The sequence below is a fragment of the Panthera tigris genome, chromosome F3 (genome assembly GCF_018350195.1).
Source record: "Panthera tigris isolate Pti1 chromosome F3, P.tigris_Pti1_mat1.1, whole genome shotgun sequence".
Lineage (NCBI taxonomy): Eukaryota > Metazoa > Chordata > Mammalia > Carnivora > Felidae > Panthera > Panthera tigris.
The window spans coordinates 10,255,786-10,276,167 of record NC_056678.1 but is presented as its reverse complement, the minus strand read 5'-3'; the positions used below and the strand labels follow the sequence as shown (position 1 = coordinate 10,276,167).

The window sequence follows — 20,382 nt, the reverse complement described above, 5'->3', positions numbered from 1 at the left end:
CTGGATTGCTTTTTTGGGTGTTGAGTTTTAAGTTATTTATACATTTTGGAACCACAAGACCCCAAATAGCCAAAGTAACCTTGAAAAATAAAAGTGCAGCTAAGCTGGAGGTGTATTATAATTCCCGATTTCAAGTTATAACACAAAGCTGTAGTGATCAAGACAGCATGGAACTGGCACGAAAGTAGACACAGAAATCAGTGGAACAGAAAACCCAGAAAATGAACCCACAAGTACATGGTCAATGAATCTTCGACAAAGCAGGAAAGAATATCCAAAGGAAAGATGGTCTCTTCAAAAAATGGTGTTGGGAAAACTGGACAGCAATCATGCAAAAGAAACAAACTGGTCCACTTTCTTACACCATACACAAAAAGAAATTCAAAATGGATTAAAGACCTAAACGTAAGATAGGAAACCATTAAAATCCCAGAAGAGAGCACAGGCAGTACTTTCTCTAACACCAGCCATGGCAACTTTTTGAGGCAGGGAAACAAAAGCAAAAATTGGGATTTCGTCCAAATAAAAAGCTTCTGTCTGCACAGCAAAACTGAAAGGCAACCTATGGAATGGGAGATGTTACTGGAAATTATTCATTCTAACGCTCACTGAACATCTCGTACAGAAATACGGGCACCTCAAAATGAGCCACTGAGGAAAAACTCAGGGATGAACTCAAACAGCAACAGTTAAAAGCTCTAAATATTGTCAGATAACACAAAGAAAATGTTACTGAAAATGGAGCAGAAATCACGTTCAACCAGGATAACTTTGATTATCCCAATCACTCATCAAGTCTTCCCGAAGGGTAGTTAATACCTCAAATTTGCTTTCAAGAGAATTTTGAAAAGAAGTGGGAGATAGGAGTTTGAATTTTACTAATGAGATTTGGGGGGTTTCTGAAGAGAAAGATCAGCCATTCTTCTAACCTAAATTTCTGGAACTTCTTGTTTTGGTTTATCTGACATGTATACTACAAAAGTGCAGCACAAGCTACAAAATTTTTAAAATATAAGTTGAATAATTAATACAAGATTAAATTCAGATGGCATAGAACAGGACTTGGGCACCTAAAGCCACGGATCGGAATTATAATTTTAGGCCTTCCCTTCATCTCCCCAGCCAACCCAATTACTGTCATGTTGATTTTGAAGAAAGATAGGTTTTCAAAGCTTGGATGTAAGATTTTTTAAAAAATCTTCTAGTAGAAAACGCAATATAAACTTACACTGTATGAGTTTTTTCTTGTTAAAAGATCTGGTATCAAAAATAGATGAAAAGGAAGTAGAAGACAATGCCGTATATGAGAAACAGTCCTTGGAGTCAGTTACAGTTACTCCTGAATGTGACCTGGATCTCTGAGTCCTGTGTGTGTGTGTGTGTGTGTGTGTGTGTGTGTGTGTGTGTGTGTGTGTGTAAAATGGAGGTAATCTCCTTTCTCAAAATGGTTATAAGGATTTCCCAAGATGATAGATCACAGATATGTCCATAAAGTAGGTACTTAAATAAGGTTCCACATCTCATAATGGGAAGAAACAGATTAACACTATTTGAAAAACTTTTATAACAGATATTCAGTACCTTTATTGTAGAGGAAAAGATTATCAAAACATTCCCAAAAAGCACAACTCTGAAATGCCAGTTTTGTTTGTAAAGGACTCAAACTTTAATGGCGTTCACACCATACAGTCAGGAAGCAGAACAAGCCCTAAGAAAAAAATAAAAGCAAAAATGCCAAGATCTTCTCCAACCACAATTATTTTTAATCTATGAAACAGAATTTCCTTACAAATTAAGTAGTTTTTACAGTAGTGACATTTATCATTGATGTGATCTGTTTAACATGACTAGTCAGAAGGGAAGTTGGGCTTGTAATTTTTCCAGAAATTGAAAAAAGTACCATCATTAAGATAAGGAAGAGAAAGATTTGTATCCATCTTTCTGGGACATGTAAGGTGAGAGTGATGTCTCACAGTTGGAGAATTTGTGGATATTGCTGGAGGAATTGGAGATGCTCTCTAGTAAGCGCGTAATCCCTCTTCCCCGAACACTGCTGTTTTGGCCAGAAATTTTCACCCCAGATGGACAGTCACCTAAGGATACTGGAAATACAAGAAAAGAAATGTAGCAATTTTATCGTTTTATTAATTAGAGATGCCTCGATTAACTCTTATCCTATTTTAGGCCTTTCATGAATAGGACAGAGATTCTTAGTAAAGGAAAACAGATTCTCAGAATAAAGGCAGAAGCCTGAACAAGAATATTTCTTTCTGCTTTTAGCCCCAGAAACCTTAATTGAAGTTCTTCAGGCACCACTTGAAATTTCATGTCACTAGCTTTAAAATTTTCCTATCTGCCCAAAGACATCACAGAACTACAAAACTACAGCTGCTACAGGAATAAAAGGCTTTATTTTAAATGCCTTGAACAAAAATCAGAAGACTAAATTAAAGTGATACAAAAATATACATATTGAAATTGTTTAAGGTGGTAATATCAAATAAAATTCCCAATTCAATAAGATCCTCATAATCTAAAACTAATTTTTTTTTCTTAATGTTTTTATTTATTTTTGAGACAGAGAGAGACAGAACATGAGCAGGGAAGGGGCAGAGAGAGAGAGAGGGAGACACAGAATCGGAAACAGGCTCAGGCTCTGAGCCATCAGCACAGAGCCCGATGTGGGGCTCGAACTCACAGACTGTGAGATCATGACCTGAGCCGAAGTCGGATGCTCAACCGACTGAGCCACCCAGGCGCCCCAACCTACAACTAATTTAGAGCATCTGTTTAATAAGTACCATACCCTAGAATCTGAATAAGCTTTAGGCCCAATACTTCTTGAGGTACATTCTTAGAAGATGCTTACCAGTGGGTGTGTGTGACCTTTGTTCCTGATTAGAAGCGTTGAAATGAGAAAATCCTGGACTCTCAACTCTTAGCTTCTATAAGTAACAAAGAAAAATACAAGGGAAAAAATTGTTTTCTTATCAATTATTGGATCACCTACTTCAATTTCAAATTACTGTTTATAAAATACAAACACCCACTTTTACAATGTCTGATCAACTTTTGAAGAGACTGCTGTAAAAGGAACAGAGGGTAGTGTCTGGAGGGGAATTACGGGGTCAAGAGAGGGTTTTTATTTTTAAAGATGAGATTACAGGGCACCTGGGTGGCTCAGTCCAGGTAAGTGTCTGGCTCTTGATTTCAGCTCCCATGTGGGGCTCTGCCTGGGATTCTCTCCTTCCTTCTCTCTCTGCCCCTCCCCTGCTCATGCTCGCTTGCCCTCAAAATAAATAAACATTAATTTTAAAAACAGACTATAGCATGTTTCCTGGTGATTCAGAACAGAGAGAGACCCTGATGATGCGGGAAAGAGAAGTAAGTTATTGGAGCCACCTCTTTGAGCAGGTAAGAGGATAAGATCTAAAACATAAATGGAAGGATTGGTCTTAAGCAGGAACACAGACAATTCATGCATTAAAACAGGAGTCAAAGAGTACATGGCAGATGCAGTGGTAGGACTGTGTAAAAACCTCTTCTGATTGCTTCTATTTTCTCAGGGAAGTAGGAGGCAAGGGCATCAGCTCAAACAAGGATGAATGAGGGATGAGGCGGTTGAAGTCTGAAGTGAAAGAAGGGGAGAAAGGTGCGCCTGGGGGGCTCAGTCAGTTAAACGTCCGATTCGGCTCAGGTCATGGTCTCACAGCTCGTGGGTTCGAGCCCCGCATCGGGCTCTGTGCTGACAGCTCGGAGCCTGGAGCCTGCTTTGAATTGTGTGTCTTCCTCTCTCTCTGCTCCTCCCCCGCTCATCCTCTCTCTCTCAAAAATAAACATTAAAAAAAAATAAAAAGCAAAAAAAAGAAAGGGGGTGAGAAAAAGCTCTAGGAGAGGGGGAGAAATGGACAACCGACAGGTAACACTAAGGGCTCACTTGAAGTTGGTAGTGATTAGATCAGTCAGTATGGCAGTTTCTTTTCAGTCTCATTTAGCTTCAGGAGTATAGGAATAGAATAGGGAAGAGTTAGATTCAGTCAGGGTAGTGTTTATCAATCAAGTATGATAAAAAAAAAAAAAAAAAAAAGGGAGGGTCAATGAAGTTGAAGTTGCAAGTGAGTGGAAACAGATCCAGAGATCTAAGCTGGGAAGGAAGGAGGTCAAGGGCAGGGGTGAGGGAGGTTCAGGAGAGGCTGTAGCACTGCGTATGTGCCAGTGGTACCACCAGGTCTAGGACAGGATAGTGGGAAACAGGACCGCCGGAGAAAGGGAAGTCAAAGAACTGAGAGGGTCAGGCACTTGGATTATCTATGTGGAAGCTGACCTCAAGAATTCTGGCAGGAATCCTGTCTGATAACATGGCTCAGTGTTGCTCTAGGAATGAGGACATGCCACTCAGGGGCCTACTGACTCCACGATGTGGTTATCAGGCGCTAGAGCCTTTATGGCAGGAGATCCAAAGTCTAAGGATTTTAGGGAGAAGATAGGAACAGGCCTATAAGAGACAATGGTAAACAAGGAAAACTATCTCAAATCTAAGCCCATGATAAATGAGGGGAAAAAAAGGTGACACCATTTAAAAAAAATTTTTTTTAGTGTTTATTTTTGAGAGAGAGAGAGAGCAAGCAAGCACAAGCTGGGGAGGGGCAGAAAGAGAGGGAGACACAGAATCCGAAGAAGGCTCCAGGCTCTGAGCTGTCAGCACAGAGCCTGACACAGGGCTCGAACTCACGAACTGTGAGGCCATGACCTGAACCAAAGTCAGACGCTTAACTGACTGAGCCACCCAGGTGCCTCACGAGGGTACGATTTGATAGGATTAATAGGGAAGCAGTATCTTTAGAGGATAGCCAAATTTTAGTTAGAAGACGGAAGATAAACAGATCTTCCCAAGAAAAGATTGAAGATATTTGAGATTTTGCTGATAACTAAGGTTGAGAGACCCACGGAAAAGTTTTCCAGGAGTTGGGTGGGGCCGGGAAACACAGTCAGCCAAACAAGAAGAGTCTGGGAGATGAGGGAGAATTTAGGTATCCTGAGTTTCTGTAGTGAGTGATGTAAAAAATGAAGGGGAAGATACAGAGATTAATTCTGGCAGTCTCAACACGGTGATGACGGGATAAGAAGGCAAGGTTTCTCAACCTGGGCGTTACTGACATTTGCTGTGGGAGGCTGTCCTGTGCATCGTAGGACGTCTGGCCTCTACCCACTTGATGCCAGTAGCACCCCTTCTCCCGCTGGGACAACCAAGAACGCCTGCAAACATTGCCTAATGTCCCCGGAAGGACACAAAATAGGTACTGGATGATAAATCACTGGGTTGAGAGTTAACAGGAGAAAGAAAAGTCTTGCTTGAAGAATATACAGAGACCTCTGGGATATCCTCGGTTTTTTTTAAAATGCGCATTTATTTTGAGAGAGAGCAAGGAAGTGTGCACACATGCACGAGTGATGGAGGGGCAGAGAGAAACAGAGAGTCCCAAGCAGGCTCCGCACTGTCAGTGCAGAGCCTGAAGTGGGGCTTTATCTCACGAACCTGTGAGATCATGAGCTGAGCCAAAATCAAGAGTCAGACGCTTAACCCACTGAGCCATTTAGGCACCCTCTTTTTTTTAAATTATCATACACTAAGATGGACTTGTTTTGGGGGGTACACCTCTACAAATTTTACCACATGAAGAGATCTGTGAAACCACTACTGCAGTCAGGGTACAGAGCCATTCTATCACCTCAAAAACTTCCCTTGTGCTGTCCCCTTACAGGCAGCCCAAGCCCCTGGGAACTCTGGATATGTTCTTTATCATTATGGTTTTGTCTTTTAAAGAATGTCATATAATATTTTGGGACTGCTTCTTTCGCTAAGTATAATTAATAGTTGTGAGATCCTAATCCTTGACTGTAACAATAGTTCATTCTATTTTGGGGGTTCCCTTTTCACTGTTTTATGAACTATTTTCAAGTGACAATAACATTTATTATGTACTATGTTCCTATAGGCAGAGTTCTTGGCACTTTCATACACAGTTGCATTTAATCCTGCAACTACTAGCCTTTATTATTATTCTTGTTTCACAGATAAGGAATCAGCACAGAGAATTCAAATAACTTGCCTAAAGACACACAGACTGCATGTAGCAGGCCTGAAATGCAATTCAGGAATTCTAACTCCACAGTCTATACTCTTAACTGCTATGTTATTAGGAGTATATAGAGGACTACTAGTAAATAAATTGCAAGGAAGGAAGAAAGGTGGTAGGGAAATTAGACAGCTTTTAATCAAATCCTAAATCAGGTCTTATATATTTTTGAAGTAAATATTTTAAATATTTATTTTATTTTATTTTTATTTTTTTTATTTTTTTTTTAATATATGAAATTTACTGTCAAATTGGTTTCCATACAACACCCAGTGCTCATCCCAAAAGGTGCCCTCCTCAATACCCATCACCCACCCTCCCCTCCCTCCCACCCCCCATCAACCCTCAGTTTGTTCTCAGTTTTTAACAGTCTCTTATGCTTTGGCTCTCTCCCACTCTAACCTTTTTTTTTTTTTTTTTTCCTTCCCCTCCCCCAATGGGTTTCTGTTAAGTTTCTCAGGATCCACATAAGAGTGAAACCATATGGTATCTGTCTTTCTCTGTATGGCTTATTTCACTTAGCATCACACTCTCCAGTTCCATCCACGTTGCTACAAAAGGCCATATTTCATTCTTTCTCATTGCCACGTAGTACTCCATTGTGTGTATAAACCACAATTTCTTTATCCATTCATCAGTTGATGGACATTAAATATTTATATTATCTACATTTAGACACTTAATTTTTGGAATGAACTTTGGATATGATTTGTATAGACTAGTCCACTGCTAATTTTGATTTTCCTAAAACTCTGTTAAACATAGTAGGACAATACAGAAGAAAAAAGATTTATGCAACTGGGTCCAATTGGATTAAGAAGCGTCTGACATTCCACAAAGGAGTTTTAAAAAATGTTTTACGAAAAAGAGAACCAAAGTCCCGATCTTTAGCTGTTGTTGGCCAGGACCACATGGAGTAGCACAAAGAGACCAGGAGCTCCTAAAAGTCAGCTCCTTACCTGGTAACGCCCTGCATCCAATACAACCATTTTGGGTGTCACACTGTTGCTGGCCTCATAATCTTGAAGTGGTACATGAGTTTCTGTAAGCTGGATTCCAAAGAGAGTGGCCAGAGAATTACTGATGCAGTACCTTTAAAAGGAAATAAAAGCTCATTATCAGAATCTGATCTAATTCATTCTAAAAGCATTCAGATTTTTAAAATTTCTAATATAAAGAAAAAGCATGTAAGATATACCATTCTAAATTGGGGGGGGCAGGAATTTAGAGATTCAGAGAAGAAATGGGAATGGGTAGCAATACATACAATAAACTGGTCATTACTAGTAAGCAATACTCCACTGATTACCAGATAAAATTTCAGGTTCATTATAAGGAAACATGGATGGGAGTAAAGATTACTAGAATTCTCAAATGTTTAAGGCAAAGAGAGGGCAGCAACAGAAATTAGGCTACAACTTTAAAAACACTTACCTATCCTCAAAACCAATGCCACCAGCCATGTAAAGGGACCACCAGAGCACCCAGAGAGCTGAGGCTCCAGGTGTTTTCACTACAGAATGAGAAGCAGGCTGTCTGGGTGGCTCAGCTGGCTAAGCATCCGACTCTTGATTTTGGCTCAGGTCCTGATCTCACAGTTCGTGAGTTCAAGCCCCCACACCGGGCTCTGTGCTGACCACCTGGAGCCTGCTTGAGATTCTCCCTTTCTCTCTCTGCCCCACCCCTGCTCACTCTCGCTCTCTTTTGAGACACTTTTAAAAATGAGAAGAAAAGGGTCTTTTTTGAGCACCTTAACAAGGAGGTGCTGTTGTTAATGATGGTAGGGAACTTCACTCTCCTATAATGAAAATTTTCAATAAATGCTTCTGAAGGTTCACCCAAATCGCTCAGGTGGTTAACTCTCCCAAACAAGTGTCACACGTGCAGAATAGTAACAGTTAACATGAAAACACACACACACACACACACACACACACACACACACACACACACACACGAAACCCAACCATTTTTTTAAAAAGAGAATTATGGAAATAGAAGTGAACAGTGTTTAACCCCATTGGTGAAAGCAACAGCGAGCAAAATGGCTAAGAATTCAATGCAGAATACAGCATTAGGAAGAAATTCCTTTCTCCAACTTACGCAATTTTCTTGCAAACAGCTAAAGCACAGAAGAGAATATCGTTTTCTTCATGCCACTTGCACCTGTACAAAAAAGAAAAAGGATTTTAATATCCTTAACAGGAGCACTGTTTAAGGGTTTTTATGTGCCAGACTTCTAACTTACTTAGTTAAAATCATTTAAGAAAAACTAACATCCTTACTCAAAGATTTAACATTTAACAAACAAAAAAGAGATTTTTTTAGAAAAATTTTTTTTTAATGTATCTCCTCTGATGCAAATTCATAAACTACACATAACCGGTAAACTCTACCTTGGAATAAAATGAGTGTTACAGAGACACATTAGTGACCACGGTTACCATATTTGACAACCGTTTACTAAGTGCATACTATTTACCAGATATTGTTCTTGGCACTGGGGATACAGTACTGAATGAAACACAGAAACTCTTAATCACACAAAGCTTACTTTCTAGTAGGAAAGACAGATCAAAAAAGATGTAGGCATAATACACAATAAATCAGATCAAGACAAGTTCTAAGGAGGAAACAAATAAAGATGAAAAAGATGATATGAAATGTTGCAGACAGGGGACATTTTAGGTAAGGCAGCCGGGAGAGGTACCACTGAGAAGGTGATGTTTGAGTGAGGACCTCAGGAGATAATACTGGACAGAAAGTGATGAACAGCATATTTTTACAACGACAGCCACTATAAACCCGTATCTTTCCACTAGGCACAGTTTACTGAGACTCAGAAGAGTACTTACTACTTGAGTAATTAAAAGCTTGCCTGAACCTACCAAGAATCACTTAAAAATTACTAAAAACATGCTAAACACTAAGTGTAAAAAGTCAGTTATCTGCACTTAATTGGAGTTACTTAACTGAATGGAAGACTAAATATAAAATTAAGAATTTCCCACTGCTATTCTAAAGTGATTCAATAAATAGGATTCATAAAACTCTTAGGTCTAAAATGAAGGCTTAGGTTGAAACAGCCTAAGTTCTTACACAGACACACAGAATCAAGTAATGTTTAAATTTCCAGTTAGTTTTGCTCCTTTTCTGGAACTTAAACTCCCAAATTTAGTACCTCCTATACACATTTCCATGTAGATCGTATCTGAAATAAAAGCAATTGAAAAACCAGCAATGTATTCCAAGATTAAAAACAAAGAACCCAAGAACAAACCTATAGGAATCTGATCCCAGGGGAAAATGCCTCCAAATCTAATAGTTACACTGTTAAGAATGATACTGTTTTGATGTTTTTACTTATACTTTTTAAAATTTGAATTCCAGTTAACACACAGTATAATATTAGTTTCAGGTGTACAATTTAGTGATTAAACACGTCCATATATCACCGCTCATCATAATGCACTCCTTAATCCCCATCACCTATTTAAGCCATTCTCCACCCCATTCTCTTCTGGTGTTCTCTATAGTTAAGAGACTCTTTCTTGGTTTGTCTTTTTTCCTCCCATGATCATTTGTTTTGTTTCTTAAATTCCACATATGAGTGAAATCATACGGTATTTTTCTTTCTTTCATTTTTTTCTTCTGGATTCTCTTCCTCAAAATCATCCCACCAACCCCCCCCTAAGAATGACTGTATTTTCTAGTAAAGGAGGATTCACTCTGTCAAATATCAGAACTGCTTTGTCCACTTTGTTAAGCTATTAATACTCACTTTGCAGCCTCAAATCTAGCCCCAGTTTGAACACCTCTTAGATGGGTTTCTTTTATTTATGAAATTCCACTCCAAAGTCATAAGGTCACAAGGGAGTCAGTCTTTTGAGTAAATCTGCAACCTTACTCCTGAGTTCCAACACAATCTCATTCACTCCAATGACGTGTAGCATGAAGGCCTTGACAATCCTCTTTTCCTGTCTCAAAAGGTCTCAATGATGTCCTTTCCTCCTCTTTCAGGATTAAGATTCCTCCTCTTTTCCAAGGATAACCCAGTCTTTACACCCTGCTCAGAACTAGGCTGCTATAGAGGCTCTATATGCTAGTCAAACTGACTCACTAGTTTCTCTTAAACAGTCTCTGCTTCATTCCTTTGAGTCACTGTTCAGGTCATTTTCTTCTCTTGGAAGGTCCTCCCTTCAACCCAAATCTCTGCTCATAGAAATTCTATTCATCTTTCCAGGAGAACCAAATACAACATTTACCCCATCAAGTATTTCACGTTATTTTTAACCCTCACACTGAAGTGATTTCTCCCTGATGTATCATTATCTTTGGAAACACTTTTAAAAGTGATAAGAAATTACCATATACAACTCCATTGTCTTTACTTCGCTTTATTGCTCGTCAGACAGGAGACATTGTAGGCAAGGACAATCACGTTACTCTTTCCTGTGTTTCCCTAGTCTTCGGCCTTATATATGAGAGCCACCTAAATATTTGTTAAAAATAAAAAACTCAGGGCGCCTGGGTGGCTCAGTTGGTTAAGCTTCCAACTTCAGCTCAGGTCATGATCTCACAGTTCAGTTTGTGAGTTCTTGGGCTAGCTCCTGGCAGCGGGGAGCCCCGCTTGGGATCCTCTGTCTCCCCCTCTCTCTGCCCCTTCTCCACTCACACTCTCTCTCAAAAATAAACATTAAAAAATAATAAAATTTGGGAATGCAAGCTGGTGCAGCCACTCTGGAAGACAGTATGAAGGTTCCTCAAAAAGCTAAAAATAGATCTACACTACGACCCACCAATTGCACTACTGGGCATTTATCCATGGGATACAGGTGTGATGTTTCAAAGGGACACATGCACCCCCATGTTTATAGCAGCACTATCAACAATAGCCAAAGTATGGAAAGAACCCAAATGTCCGTCAATGGGTGAATGGATAAAGAAGACGTGGTATATATATATACAATGGAGTATTACTCGGCAATCAAAAAGAATGAAATCTTGCCATTTGCAACTACGTGGATGGAACTGGAGGGTATTATGCGAAGTGAAATTAGTCAGAGAAAGACAAAAATCATATGACTTCACTCATATGAGGACTTGAAGAGACAAAAAAGATGAACATAAGGGAAGGGAAACAAAAATCATATAAAAACAGGGAAGGGGACAAAACAGAAGAGACTCATAAATATGGAGACCAAACTGAGGGTTACCGGAGGGGTTGTGGGTGGGGGGATGGGCTAAAGGGGCACTAAGGCACTAAGGAATCTATTCATGAAATCATTGTTGCACTATATGCTAACTAATTTGGATGTAAATTTTAAAAAATAAAAAATAAAATTGAAAAAATTGGGCTAAGAAAAAATGACTCTAAAATGATGTCAAAATAAAAAGCTCACCTCTTAAGGGCACATGCACCCGGATGTTTATAGCAGCACTATCAACAATAGCCAAAGTATGGAAAGAACCCAAATGTCCATCGATGGATGAATGGATAAAGAAGATGTGGTATGTATACAATGGAATATTACTTAGCAAGATTTCATTCCTTTTGATAGCCATTTGGGACAACATGGATGAAACTAGAGGGTATTTTTTTACATTTTTATAATGTTTATTTATTTTTGAGACAGACAGAGTGCGGGCAGGGTTGGAAGAGAGAGAGGGAGACACAGAATCCGAAGCAGACTCCAGGCTCCGAGTTGTCGGCACAGAGCCAGATGCGGGGCTTGAACCCATGAACAGTGAGATCATGGCCTGAGCCGAAGTTGGACGCTCAACCGGCTGAGCCACACAGGTGCCCTTGAACTAGAGGGTATTATGCTAAGCGAAATAAAAGTCAGAGAAAGACAAATATCAAATGACTTCACTCATATGTGGAATTTAAGATACAAAACAGATGAACCTAAGGGAAGGGAAGCAAAAATAACACAAAAACAGAGAGGGAGACAAACCATAAGAGACTCTTAAATACAGAGAATAAACTGAGGGTTGCTGGAGGGGTATTGGGTAGGGGGATGGGCTAACAGGGCAATGGGCATTGAGGAGGACACTTGTTGGCACTGGGTGTTGTATGTGATTAATCACTAAATTCTATTCCTGAAATCATGATTATACTGTATGTTAACTAACTTGGATTTAAATTAAAAAATAAAAAAATTTATTACTTGAAAGAAAAAAAAAACTACACCCCTTAAAACTACTATCTGCTGGGCTTCTGGTTAAAAATGCATAAATTTAGCTCCTTTTGCTCCCCAAATCCTATCAAAATGACAGTCAAAAGAATAAAAATAGTAGAGGTCCACAGGAAAGGAGAAAACAGAAAGAGGTTTCCATGGAAGAGAGTGTAACACACCTGTGGGATATGGAAAGTAAACGAAGGAGTGCTAACCGATGAAGCTAGACGAAGGAAGTCATAGCCTTCAGCCCCCACAGAACCAGCTATACAAATCTGCCTGCCAGAACTCTAGAGACGCTCTGAACCCATGGACATGTCCCTGGCCAGACAGCAGAGGTTAAGACCAGGAGGCTGAACTTCTTCTGTACAAAGAATGGTTAAGTTCCCTGACCAAAGAAGTAAACTCTTCTTAGAGAACTAGGCAGCAAGAACGGACGCTAGTATCTTAAGACAAAGCCCTCAATATTCTGGCATTTAGGATTTTGTCTCAACTTAGCATCCAGCTCTTATCTGCTTCCCCTAGAGTAAAGCCCAATTAGTTGTTAATCCCCAATGAACAATACTAAACACTCAGCTTTGCAGCCTCATTTCTAAATATGAACCTAACCAAAGACAATCAGACATTCAAAGAAACCCTGCAACACAGAAAGATCAAGACAGGAACACCACAAGTCACAACCCCAAAGAATGAAAATCCAGAGAACAAAAGCACACAAACATCCCTCCCCCACCAAGTACCCCAATGAGATCTATGAAATTACTGCATCTAGGATCCTACTTATCTTCCTCATATCTTCAACTGAATCAGCACTGATGATGAATGTGACAGTATGTGTAACAGGATAGTACCTGCAGGCAGAGAGACCTCAACAAGTCAGCCTCTGCTCAGTATTAAAATGCCACAGCTTGTTAGGGTTCTGTGCTTGGTCTTCTTCTCTTTTTGCCCTCTGCCTAAGTAACCTCGTCAATATGCAGTAGATCCATTAAAGCAGAGAACTGGTCTCTCTTCGTTGCATTTTCAGTGCCCAGAACAGTGCCTGGCACATAGTGAAATGATGAATGCTGGCATCATCCAAATCTCTTCACGGAGTTCTAGGCTGGGAAGACCAGCTGCTTGCTTGTTATTTCTAGATCTTACCTCACCAGGGCCTCAAAACATTCTAAACTTGCTCCTCTCTCTTCCCTGTCTACTCTGAAATATATACTACAAACCTGAGTATTGTCTTTATTTCTTTTCAGGCTCTTCCTGTATCCAGTCCATCGGGAAGGTCTGCTGGTTTTTACCAAGATGAAATCTACTTATTCCTCTCCATCTCTACTGTCACTACTCTGGTCCAAGCCATTTCTTGCCTTGACTAGAGAAACGGTTTAACAGTTATGGACTGTTTCCTTCCCTTCTTGCCTCCTTTCAATATATCCATTAAAAACTCAAGAGGATCTTTTAGAAACCTAACCAAATTCTGTTTATTCCCTGTTTGGTGAAATTCCTTCCTGTACCCCTTACATACAGAGATCGGATGGTTGCCAGAAGGGAAGGGGGGAGGGACGGGGAAAAAATTCCTTCCTGTAGCTAAGAAGGCTTATAGTGTGTGTGGTCCTTGCTTATTTCTTCAGCCTCACCTTGGACATTCTCTCCTGTGCTTACTACTTTCCGTCACACTAACAATTTCCAGTAAACACCAAGCTTTCACCTCAAAGCCTTTGCCTCTCTCTGCCCAGGATGCTCTTCCTTCTAGTTTTGCATGGCTGCATCTCTCTCTTGCTTCAGATCTGTTTTAATATTACATCTTTAAAAAAAAAAATATTCTTGACTATTCTAGAAAGCAGTCTTTCTACCTAGTCTTCTCTGCAAGAAGAGGAACAGTATCCTACTGATTTCCTTCTCTGCACTGATCACAAGCTAAAATTACCATTTTATTATTTACTGTATGTTTCTCTTTCCCATTAAAACGTTAGCCTCATGAAGGCAGAGACCACGTAAATCTTGTTCACCACTGAACCTCCAGCACAGTGCCTGGGACAGAGGAGATGCTCAATAAATACTGGCTGATTGATTAAAAACTACCTCGTTTCAAACAGATGTCATTACACAGTGAATTAATTCAGGGACAATTATGACAAAAAGCAACAAAGAGAATGGAAGATCTGTAAAAGTTATGAATATTCTGGTCTTCAAAATTCCAGGATAGCCATCAACAGCCTCTTGAGATTCTGATATTCACTTTGTCTAACTGTACTCAGTTTCACCAATACCTATCCATTTCATCTACCTGAAGCTAGAGGCATTTATCAAAAATTTATTATAAACTTTAATGTAAAAGAAGTTCAAAAGAAGCATTTGAAAGGAGTCCTATCTGCTTATATTAACTAACAAATTCCAACAGTAGTTTCTGTTGACTACTACAACACAATCTCCTGTCTAAAAAATACTGTATATTAGAATTCATCCCATCCGAAGCAGTTTACTACAAAAGTGCTTAAAGTATTATGTAATAGTTTCATCATTAACAAAATCCCATGGCACCGGCCCCAATGTCATACACCAAAGCTACTCTTGTTGTAGCTTCACTTACACAACTGAGCTCACCACTGTGTTTCTTCTATTTTAAAACATGCATTTTTCACTTTTTAACTTAAGTGGAAATGCACCTTCCAAATGAAGGTATTTTACAATTGCTATTGGTCTAAGAAATAGTTGCATTGCCTGAACATGTACAAGTTTGGTTGTTTTTGATGACAATTGCAAACCATTTTATTCAATAAACCAATTGAAGATTTATTTGAGAAAAGTATTGGTTTGTCTCTGAACACTTTCTGCTGACATCAAGAACCAGCATAAAAACTTGCATAAAGGGTGTTAGTGGCAAACAAGTATTTTAATACCCCAGCATATAAATACATAGGTCTGTTACGCGTTTCACATTAACTCATGTCGTTCACTTTCTTTGCACAATACTTGCTCAGTCTGTTTGGTTTCCTTTTTTTTCTCCTAGTAACCATAAATTTATCCTTCCCCTAAAATTATTTTTCATTTTTTTAACTGAAGTAGAGACTTTCAGCTGTACAACAGTGATTCCACATGTTTAATAAACACTACACTATACTCACAAGCGTACCTACCATCTGTCACCACACAACACTACTGAGACACCATTGACTATATTCCCCGTGCTGCACTTTTCATCCCTGTAACTTAATCATTCCTGAAGTGGAAGTCTGTACCTCTTACCCCTATTCACCCATTTTTCCCCATCCCCCTCCCCTCCCCTCACAGTTTGTTCTCTAGTCTGTTTCTGCTTTTGTTTTTCAGATTTCACATATAAGTGAAATCCTATGGTATTTGTCTTTGACCCATTTCACTTGGCAAAACACCCTCTAGGTCCATCCATGCTTTGGAAATGGCAAGATCTCATTCCTTTTTATGGCTGAGTAATATTCACATCTTTACCCATTCATCTATGGATGGGCATTTGGTTTGCTTCCATATCTTGGCTATTGTAGATAATGCTGCAGTAAACATTGGGGTGCATAGATTTTTTCCAATTAGTGTTTTTTCTTTGGATAATATACACAGTAAAGGAACTACTGGATCATAGGATATTTCTAATTTTTTGAGGAACTTCAATACTGTTTTCATAGTGGCTGCACCAATTTACATTCCCACCAAAAACGCACAAGGATCCTTTTTTCTCCACATCCTCACCAACACTTGTTAGTTGTTGTCTTTTTGATTCTAGCTATTCTGACAGGTGTCAGGTAATAGCTCATTGTGATTGTGATTTGCATTCTCTCATGAGGAGTGATGTCGAGCATCTTCTTACATGCAGGCCATCTGTATGGCTTCTTTGGAAAAAGGACTACTCAGGTCCTATGCTTATTTTTTAAATCAGATTTTTGTGTGTGTGCCGAGTTGTAGAAATTCTTCATATATTTTGGATACTAACCTATTATCAGATATATCACTTGCAAATATCTTCTCCCATTAAGTTGCCTTTTGATTTTGTTGATGGTTTCCTTCACGGTGCAAAAGCTTTTCACTTTGGTGTAATCCCAATAGTTTATTTTTGCTTTTGTTTCCCTTGCCTGAGAAGACACATCTAGAAAAATGTTGCTACAGCAGATGTCAAAGAGATTACTGCTTGTGTTTTCTTCTACGAGTTTTATAGTTTCTTAAATTCTTTTTTTAGTGTTTATTTTTGAGAGAGAAAGAGCGAGGGAGGGGCTGAAAGGGAGACACAGAATCTGAAGCAGGCTCCAGGCTCTGAGCTGCCAGCACAGAGCCCTACTGAACCACAAGATCATGACCTGATCTGAAGCTGGACCCTTAACCCACTGAGCCACCCAGGCGCCCCTAGGAGTTTTATAGTTTCAAGTCTTTAATACATTTTGAGTTTATTTTTGTTTATGGTGTGTGGTGCAGTTCTCTTTTAAGAAACATTGTATCACAAAAACTCCGGATGACAGAGAAGTCAATAATGTATATAACATAGACACTGAATGACTCTGAAGGTAAAGTTTTAGAAAGACATTAACAAATAGCTGAGGTAATAGTATATGAATCAAAATATGCTAACATATCTTCCATAAATTTTACAGATTAACAAGAATAAACAAAACAGAAAATCTATAGATGATGCATAAACAAGAGAGTATTACAAAACTACCTATAAATGGGGGGGGGGGGGAACTCTTAATTTTCAATGGAGTAATTTCTCAAGTTTATACCAAGCTATTTTATATGGCTTTAGAGGGAGACTGGAGTCCCAGAAACACTGGAGGAGAGACAGAAGGGAAATAAAGATCCTAAGATTAAATTACAATAACTCCACAATGAGATCTGTAAATATTCAGAATCCTGATAGATCAGAGCACTGACTAAAAAGCACCTGTGAGACTCTAGGAGGCAGTCTGGAAGGGGAGGCTTCTGGGCAGCAGGGGGTAAGAGGAAGGGAGAAGTTGTTGAGAAATTGTACAGAGAGAGGTAAAAAAAGCAAACGGGAGAGGGGGAAAAACAGGACTTTTCAGGACAAAAGAACGAGAAAAATGGGAAGACCCACCACCCTGAAAGCATTCAAAGGAACCGCCATTTGCTACACAGACAGAAGAGGGAGCACTGGAATGAAGAATGTCAAACGTCCCAAATCAGCAGCCCTGTCCACGAAATGCAAAGGAACAACATACCCTGATCTGCAGAAAGCTCCAAGAAGAAAACTGAAAAGGGGGCTTAAAACACTTCAGCTGATAACTTCTCCCCAAAGTCCCCTGATCCCCAAAATACCACAAAGGTAAAACTAAAACATAACACTCTATGTTGAATTAAATATCCTCAAAGAAGGATTTTAAGATATGAAAACATGTCCTGAGTGAGAAATTTCAAAACTAAGAACAGAAATAAAAAAAATAAGTTGACAAAACTCTGGAAATAAAAATTATATCAGAAAAGAACTAAATTAACAAACTGCCTAAGGAAGAATAAAAGATTAAAAAAGTAAAAAAAGAAAAAAAAGAAAAAAGAAAGAAAAGAAAGAAAAAGAAAAAGGGTCAGAGACCATGATCAAGATGAAAGGTAGGCAAAGAAGACCAAACCGGACCATACATATGCTGGACTCCCTTAAGAAGAAAAAAAGAACAGAATATTAAATAACCAAGAGAAATCTCCAGGAATAAGACCTCACTCTGCATACTGAAAGTGTTCACCAAACAATTGAGAAAACTGACCTGTGATAATATACTAAGAGAAATATCATAATAAAACTATTAGACTTTTTAAAGATAAAAAAAACACCCTTAAAGTCTCCAGGCAAAAAGATCAAATAAATTAAAAGGCCAAGAGAATTAAATGACCAAACTTCTCAAAAGCAACACACAATGAAATACAACAATAAAGCTGTATTTGTAGAAACTCAAGGAAATAAAAGATAAATAACAAGATTTCAACAGGCAAGAACACAGGGACAACTGTCCCCAAGAGCCCTTAATCAACATACCAGATCAATTCCACAATTTGTTTCTGTAAAGGCACCAAAATAACACAGTAACCAGCTTAAAACTACAGGATATGCAATGAAACATAGAAACACAGTATAACAGAAAACTTTAATACACCATTCTCAACACGTGACAGATGAAGCAGACATAGCTAAAGGGATTAAGGTAGTTTCTTTTTTTTTTTTTTTTTTAATAACTGGAAGTTTGTACCTCCTAATCCTCACCTAAATAGCCCATCCCCTCACCAACCTCGCCCTCTGACAACTACCAGTTTGTATTTAAGACTCAGTTTGGTTTTTAGTTTGTCTGTCTCGGTTTTTAGAGTCCACGTAAATGTGAAAGCATGCTATTTGTCTTTATCCGACTTATTTCACTCGGCATACCGTCTAGGTCTATCCACGTTGCCACGAATGGCAAGATACATTCTCTCTGTGGCTCTGTAATATTCCAGCGTGTACGTGTGTGTTGTGTGCACCAATCTCCTTCATCCATTCGTTTGTCACTGGGCACCCGGGTTGCTTCCATCTCTTGGCTATTCTAAATACACATGGGGTGGTAGGTACGTTATCTTTTCAAGTTAGTGTTCTTGTTTTCTTTGGGTAATGGAATTACCAGATCTCATGGTCTATTTTTATTTTTTTTCCATGCTTATTTTCCACAGCAGTTGTACCAATTTACATTCCCACCAGTAGTGCCCAAGAGTTCCCTTTTCACCACATCCTCACCAACCCTTGTCTTTCTTAAGAGATAAAACAACTTAAACATAATCAAAGTAGTCCTCATGGATAAATGTCAAACGCTACACCCTGACAATAAATATTCTTCTCACATGCCCACAGAACATTCACAAAATTGATTATATATTAAGTTAGCAAAAAACTGCAAAACTTCCATAAAGTAGAAATATTATGGGGCGCCTGGGTGGCTCAGTCAGTTAAGTGGCAAATTCAGCTCAAGTCACGATCTCGTGGTCTGTGGGTTCGAGTCCCACACCGGGCTCTGTGCTGACAGCTCAGAGCCTAGAGTCTGCTTCAGATTCTGTGTCTCCCTCTCTCTCTGCCCCTCTCCCACTTGCACTCTGTCTCTCTCTGTCTCTTAAAAATGAATAAATATTAAAAAAAAAATTTTTTTTTAAAAGAAATATTATGAACAAAACTGATCACAATGCAAAGACACCAGAACTTACTAACAAAAACCAGAAAGGCCTTTCCACCTGGAGATTATTAACTCATGGGTTAAAACTACAGAATATTTTTTAAATTACAAAATACTGTATGTGAATCTATGAGATGCATTGAAAGCAATGTTAAGAAGAAAATTCACTCTACTAAACACCTACCAATAAAATATAAAAATTAATGAATTCTGATCCCCCCAAATAGAAAAAGAACCAGAGTACCAAGAAATTAAGAAAAAAGCAGAAATTACTGAGGAAGAGAATTTTAAAAAAGTTGTTTTGAAGAAAAAAATAACAGAATAGACCATATACTATCTTCATTTAAGGAAAAAAACACACAAATACACAAGATAACCACCGAAACAGAGGTAATTTTAAAAATTATGAAACTTTGCAGACTTTTAAATAAATTTGGAAACTTATATAAAACGTACAATCTCCTAGAGAAGTACAGATTACCAAAATTGATTCCATTAAAGTTAGAAAGCCTAATCAAATTGATTTTCATAGAAGAAACAGAGAAAGTTATTCAGGAACTGCCCCACAAAAATTATCCAGTCCCAGATATGCACAATTTGTGTGAGAACATTTTAAAAGTATTGAAAGACCCCAAAGTAGATTAGAGAAATGCAAACACATCTCACCTTGGATAGAATTCAACATTATAAACATTTCAGTTCTCCCCAATTTATACATTCAATGCAATCCAAGGAGTTTTATGGAGCTAGACTGAAGTGAAGGGATTCTTCTGCATATACATTTTGTTTAAACACATTAAAAAGAATAAAATCAACAAGGATGGGGAAAAAATGCAATAAAACAAGCAAATGGGTTGAACTAGATTTCAAATGAATAATTTCACCAGACTGAAGGGGAAAGAACCAACCCAAATAACTTTT

General features: G+C 38.6%; 1 protein-coding gene across 1 annotated transcript in view; it reads right to left on the bottom strand.

Moving 5' to 3' along the window:
* Positions 1–1,642: 1,642 nt before the first annotated feature.
* Positions 1,643–20,382, bottom strand: part of MAEL (maelstrom spermatogenic transposon silencer) — a 38,771-nt gene continuing 20,031 nt past the window's right edge. The window contains exons 9-12 of the mRNA XM_042976770.1: positions 8,241–8,303; positions 7,097–7,229; positions 2,870–2,945; positions 1,643–2,102 (exon numbers count right to left, since the gene is read on the bottom strand). Coding sequence (XP_042832704.1) covers positions 1,906–2,102; positions 2,870–2,945; positions 7,097–7,229; positions 8,241–8,303 — 469 coding nt within the window. The 3' untranslated portion in view covers positions 1,643–1,905. The remainder of the gene's footprint in view (positions 2,103–2,869; positions 2,946–7,096; positions 7,230–8,240; positions 8,304–20,382) is intronic.